General features: G+C 44.5%; 1 protein-coding gene across 1 annotated transcript in view; it reads left to right on the forward strand.

The window, feature by feature from the left end:
• LOC103183541 (dipeptidyl-peptidase 9) overlaps positions 1 to 5,781 on the forward strand; it is a 29,291-nt gene extending 23,510 nt beyond the window's left edge. The window contains 6 exon segments of the mRNA XM_007901096.2: positions 1,061 to 1,206; positions 1,743 to 1,889; positions 3,123 to 3,275; positions 3,818 to 3,960; positions 4,426 to 4,537; positions 4,903 to 5,781. Coding sequence (XP_007899287.2) covers positions 1,061 to 1,206; positions 1,743 to 1,889; positions 3,123 to 3,275; positions 3,818 to 3,960; positions 4,426 to 4,537; positions 4,903 to 4,995 — 794 coding nt within the window. The 3' untranslated portion in view covers positions 4,996 to 5,781.
• Positions 5,782 to 6,000: the final 219 nt, after the last annotated feature.

Here is a 6,000-nt window from a genome sequence, read left to right on the forward strand (position 1 = left end):
TTAAAAATTTCTCCTAGGGGACTGGTCAACAAGCCTTCAGATAAAATTGGCCGTTCAGCTCAATGCTATTTCTGGGACCTGGGTGTGTAAAATAGCTGTTGCAAAATCGGACGCTACTCTTGAGAGTAAATTACTCTGAAGAGCTTTGAGATGTTTCAAAGTGCTGATATAGTAGGAAAAATGCAGATTTTTTGATTTGCTGTGCACTGAGAGTGTTCCTCGTGCCTCTTGTGGCAGAACATCAGTGCTGTGGTTACCTTGCCAAATCCATGCACAGTAAAAACCCACAGAGGTTATGTCAGTCTGGACCATAACATTTAATACGATTTACACAAAGTCCGACTTACAAGAAAAACTGTAAAGTCGTATAAAATCAGATTTAATCAATCTACACTGCACCGACCGGTAAGTGTGGCAGTAATAGAGGATAGGTGAGCGGTGTTATGAGTTAGGAGATAATAAATACGACCAATGCAAAGAATATTTTAAGTAGTTTTGAGAGGAAATTGAATGGGACTCGGGTGGATGAATTATGCGAGTCTTATGGTACATATTTTCTCAGTTGTCATCTATTATCCAGTAAGAGGGAACTATCACTGTAGGACATATTAACACTAACTAGACCTCTCTGCGTGACTTTCTCTCTGTGGAGCTAGGTTTAGAGGGAGAGACTTGTGTGCGTGGATCTATCATGACACTCATATCACAGAACTCATGCCAGTATCTATTTTAGGATAATGTATTGTGTGCCAATTCACTTGATAACCAAAGAGCTTATTTATGATCTTGGTCAAAATCAGAAACGTGGTGAATGTAGAGCAGGTTAATCAGTATTTTGCTGAGAATGAAGTGCAAGATAGTATCTCAGGGATATAATAATAATGTTATATTGTTAGCTAATAATTTAATAATAATAATCCTTGCATTTCATATAGTGCCTTATCACGTCATCGAGACGTCTCATGTGCTTCACGGGATATACCGTGAAGTGTAGTGACTGTGTATATTGTGGGTGGAATCACTCAACGTTGCTCCAGTTGAACTCTTTCCTTCCGTGCAGGTTGTCCACCCGATTACGTGCCGCCCGAAATCTTCGACTTCCCCAGCAGATGTGGCTTCAAGCTGTACGGCATGTTATACAAACCACACAACATGCAGCCGGGACGCAGGCACCCCACCGTGCTCTTTGTGTACGGAGGCCCCCAGGTAATCACTGATCTGTGCGCTCACTCATTTCTGCAGAGGGGCGGGCCTTGCCTCTGAACATACACGTACGTTAAAACTTGCTTAAGTCTTTATGACCCTTATAATCGCCAAAATCGTCCATCCACCTGAGTCCCATTCCGCTTCCTATCAAAACCACTTAGATTGCTTTGCACTAGTCGTATTAATCACCTAACACATAACACCGCTCCCCTATCCTCCATGACTCCCCCACTCACCGGCTACATTGAATCACCGGAAATGTCGTCTTGATTCCCCCGACACATACGCAGAAGAACTTAATCTCTCGTGATTCAACTCGCTTCCAGTGCTTGCCAGTAAGGGCACATGGGGTGATGGGGCAAGATTAATTGAATTGTGGGAATCATAGTCTTGACCCGTTGCCGCATGTGTACATTGCCGGCTCCATTGAAAACTGGACTTTGAAATCCCAATCCTTCAAGGTTCCTCAGTAAAAATCTCCTGTGTTTTTGCTCCTGGAACAGGCACTGACTGATTTTTTTTGTTTGCTCCAACAGGTCCAGTTGGTAAACAACTCCTTTAAGGGAATAAAGTACCTGAGGCTAAACACGCTGGCATCTCTCGGCTACGCTGTGGTGGTGATCGACGGCAGGGGGTCCTGTCAGAGGGGCCTTCTGTTCGAAGGGGCCCTTAAAAACAAAATGGTATTTTCTTACTTAGCACAGAGACCGCAAATTCTACGTTTTACAGCGCCTCAAAGCGCTTCACAAAATGGGAATTATTAGAAATGGAGCGAATGTTACGGAAGCAAGCGCGACAGCTAATCTGGGTCAGCAAACACCCCTCAAACAGCAGCGAGACCGGAAGCAAAATGAGCTGCATTTTTTGGAGGCTGAGGCTGGAATACCTCCTGTTTCTTTGAAATAATTTTTGAGGTCAATTTCTGAAGCTCGTACGCATTATGTTAACACATAAAACATGTATGCCAGCCTGGCTCAGTTGGTAGCTCTTTTGCCTCGTGAGTCAGAATGTTGTGGGTTCAAGCCCCACATTGGTTCTTTGAACTCGCGTTGTCTAGGAGGCTGTTGTTGGAGGTGCCGTCCTTCAGGCAATATGCTAAACCGAGGTCCTGTCTGCCTGCTCAGGTGATCGATAAAGCTCCCATGGCACTACTCGAAAAGAGAAACGAGTTTCTCCTGGTGTCTTGGCCAACAATCTCCCACATAAAATTAGTCATTCACTTTGTGGCTGTTTATGGGTCACTCCAGTAACCAAACTGATTCGGCGTTTGCTTATGAAATATGCAGTTACGAGACATTACAGTTAATTTTGTGAAATGTTTTGAGACTTCATCCCAACATGAAAGGCTCTTTATCAATTGCAAGGATTATTTTTTTAAAAATCCCTAAAACATCCGAGCGTAAATTATACACCAGCACTGAAAGCAAGCCTGGGAAATCGCAGGCAGAAATCTATTCTTTTACTCTACAGAGTGACCCCTATCCTGGAATAACAGGATTTATTGTTATACTTGTCCAATTCCCTTTTAAACATGGTCTAGGCTTCAGTAGCCATTTGTAGCAAAATATTTCAGTAATAACCCTCTTCCGTCTCCATAATCACATCGTCCATTGATGATCCTGAACTCATGTCCCCTTTGTTACTAATCATTTATCTTCTCAAAGATTTCAGTACGGTGACTGGAAACTGCGCTAGGATGTTGTTTGCGGTATTGAGCAATTCATAAGAACATAAGAGCGTAAGAAATAGGAACAGGAGTGGGCCATTCGTTCCCTCGAGCCTGCCCTACCATTTAATAAGATCATGGCTGAACTTCTAATCTAATTCCATTTCCCCTCCCTATCCCCATATCCCTTAACCCCCTTTAGTTTTTTAAAAATCCCTCTGACTTGCCTTTTTCTCTCCTTTGCAAACAGGGCCAGGTAGAGATCGAAGATCAGGTGGAGGGGCTGCAGTGGGTCGCAGAGAAATATGGCTTCATTGACCTGAATCGCGTTGCCATCCATGGCTGGTCTTATGGAGGCTTCCTGTCCCTCATGGGCTTGATCCATAAACCCAAAGTGTTCAAGGTAACAAGAAGGAGCAGGACAATACAGGGCAGTCCTGTTGGCTGTGTATCACAGGGATGTGTTGTAAGCGAATCGCGAACAAATGGCTGACCTTGGCTATTCAGGTCACTTCTGACATGACTTTCTGTGTGCTATGTGCAACACACTTTGCTGGCATTAAGTGACATCAGCAACAACAACAAATGACATTTGTACAGTGCCTTTCACGTCAGGGATCTGCACACAAGCTGGTGGTTGGGATCAGGAGGGATGCCCGGTCGTGGAGGGTAGGGGTAAGAGGGTGACCGAAGGCACGGTTGAAGAGGAGGGTCTTGAAGTAGGCAAGAGAGAGGGCGAGGTGGCGAGACTGTGGAGTGGAGTTCCAGAGGATGGGGCCAGGGAGGCTGAAGGCCTGCCCACCAATGGTAGGGCTGGCAAGGTGGCAACAGTTGTGTGGACCTTGCTAAAGGTGGATTGATTCCGCCGTTGTACACTGAAGCTGGGTCTTTGGTTGCCTGATTGCTGCTCCCTGTGTCTAATGTACGATCCTGGTTGTGCTGCAGGTTGCGGTAGCCGGTGCACCAGTCACTGTCTGGATGGCGTACGATACTGGTTACACCGAGCGCTACATGGACGTCCCAGAGAGTAACCATCAGGGTTACGAGGCCGGCTCGGTGGCATTGCATGTGGACAAGCTACCTAATGAGTGAGTAAAGCTGTTTCTCAACGTACTGAGGTCTTCAATACTGAAAGTCAGCAGCAATTAAACTTACTGCTAAGTCTGAGGTCTATAGAGTATCACACTCCCGGTCATTTACTTATTGTGTACCAGTGATGTTCCAATGTAGGAAGTCGGCAGCATTCAATTTTTTTTCATAAAAACACGGGAACCCATCACCCTGCTTGACAGTATCCAACCCAAACTACTGAGAGTTTGACAAATTCATGTATGGGCGCACACTCTCTCTCCTCCTGCATGGTCACCCCACACTCCCCTCATCTGGAAAGTGTAGGTCTCAGACTGCGTATGCCGTACCCCCGGGCCAGTTAACCACAAGATTTATCTTGGATAGTTAAGGTGTTGTGATCCGCACACTGTCAAATAATGTGCAGACTTTCCTCTTGTATTTTGCTATGGTTCTGACTCTTTGTACCTTCTCTTCCATTCCAGGCCTAATCGTTTGCTGATACTGCATGGATTTTTAGATGAGAACGTGCACTTTTTTCACACAAATTTCTTAGTATCACAACTGATCAGAGCTGGAAAGCCATATCAGCTTCAGGTAAGCCAGGACACAAAAAACTAGCAATGTGCAGCCAAGCCCTTTGTCTCTGTGTTACATATGTCCAGGTTATATCTATATGTAACATCACACGCCTTATCGCGTCATTGAGACATTTCAAAGCGCTTGACAGAATAGATTGTAAAGTGGATTTGACTGTAGATTTTGTGGGTGAAACCATGTAAAACAGTAAAAGGAAAGAGCCAAGAAAATGGGATTGAAGCGTGTAATTGAGGTGGTGGAGTCAGCACTGATGGGATGAACGATTAGCTACTGTGATGTAAGTGCTGCACTGACTGTGAGCTGTTTTGTGCGAACTTCGTGCCTTGCAAGTAACCGAGTGTGCTCTCTGTGTGACGTTACAGATTTATCCGAACGAAAGACACAGTATTCGTTGCCCGGAGTCTGGGGAGCACTATGAGATAATGCTGCTACACTTCCTACAGGAATACCTCTAAGAAAGATGAGCAACAATAAGGAGAGAAAACGAATGGAGAGAAAGCCCTTTTTTTTAGACCGATGAACTTTCAACCCACCACCACCTGCCCTCCCCCCAGTGACTTGGTCTCTGTCAATCACCCCATATACCCTTTTGCCTCGACCACATCCACCTCCCCCACCCATTCCATTTAGCGTCTTCATGTTTGAAACATTACCGCGTACGGAGGAAACTGACACTGGCCCCAGTCAATTTGGTTTAAAACCGGGATTTGAGAGACTTGGAATTCTAACCCAACCTTACGACAGTTTAATTTTACATGTGTTAATGGTACAGTGTGGAATCAGTGTTATTTCATCCAAACTACATTGGCATTGATTTCAGCTTTTGTACATGCCTTGAAAACTGTGAGACAAGAGAAAGGGGGAGCGCGAGAGAGAGAGACGGACAGACAATTAAGACCAAGTGATTACTTTCATGGGCTTCAAAGGACATGTCGACGTGCTGCTGTGATTTTAACGTCATACTCTGCAAACAAAGCCGCTTTGGTTGCCCTGGTCGGAGCCCGTGGTTAACAAATCTTGTCCTTTTGATTTCTCCTTAAATCTCTTCACAAAAAGGAAAGCCGTTTTACCCTCTGGAATCTGCACCACCCATTAAAGGAGAGTATTTCAGGGCAGGAGCCAACTACAACTCTGCTGAGTATTCTAAGTGCGTATTATTAAAAGAAAATATTTTTATGGATTCTTATTCTTTTATAATGAGTGTATGGCATTGTAACTCATTAAAATAATTGTAACGCTTACTTCGACACTGCTATTTCTTTCAATATATGAAAAAATGGGAGGCTTGACAATTTTAGTGATGGAACTCCTCAGTTTTGTTTCAAACACACGCACAAGAATTAGGATTGCTGGTGGCGTGTGGCTCTTAAAGCTCCTTCGTGACGGCATTTAAAAGGGAATTGGATAGCTACTTGAAGAGAAATAATGGCGGAGACGATGAGGATTAGAATGGATCACTC

This window comes from Callorhinchus milii, unplaced genomic scaffold (genome assembly GCF_018977255.1).
Source record: "Callorhinchus milii isolate IMCB2004 unplaced genomic scaffold, IMCB_Cmil_1.0 Scaffold21, whole genome shotgun sequence".
Taxonomy (NCBI): domain Eukaryota; kingdom Metazoa; phylum Chordata; class Chondrichthyes; order Chimaeriformes; family Callorhinchidae; genus Callorhinchus; species Callorhinchus milii.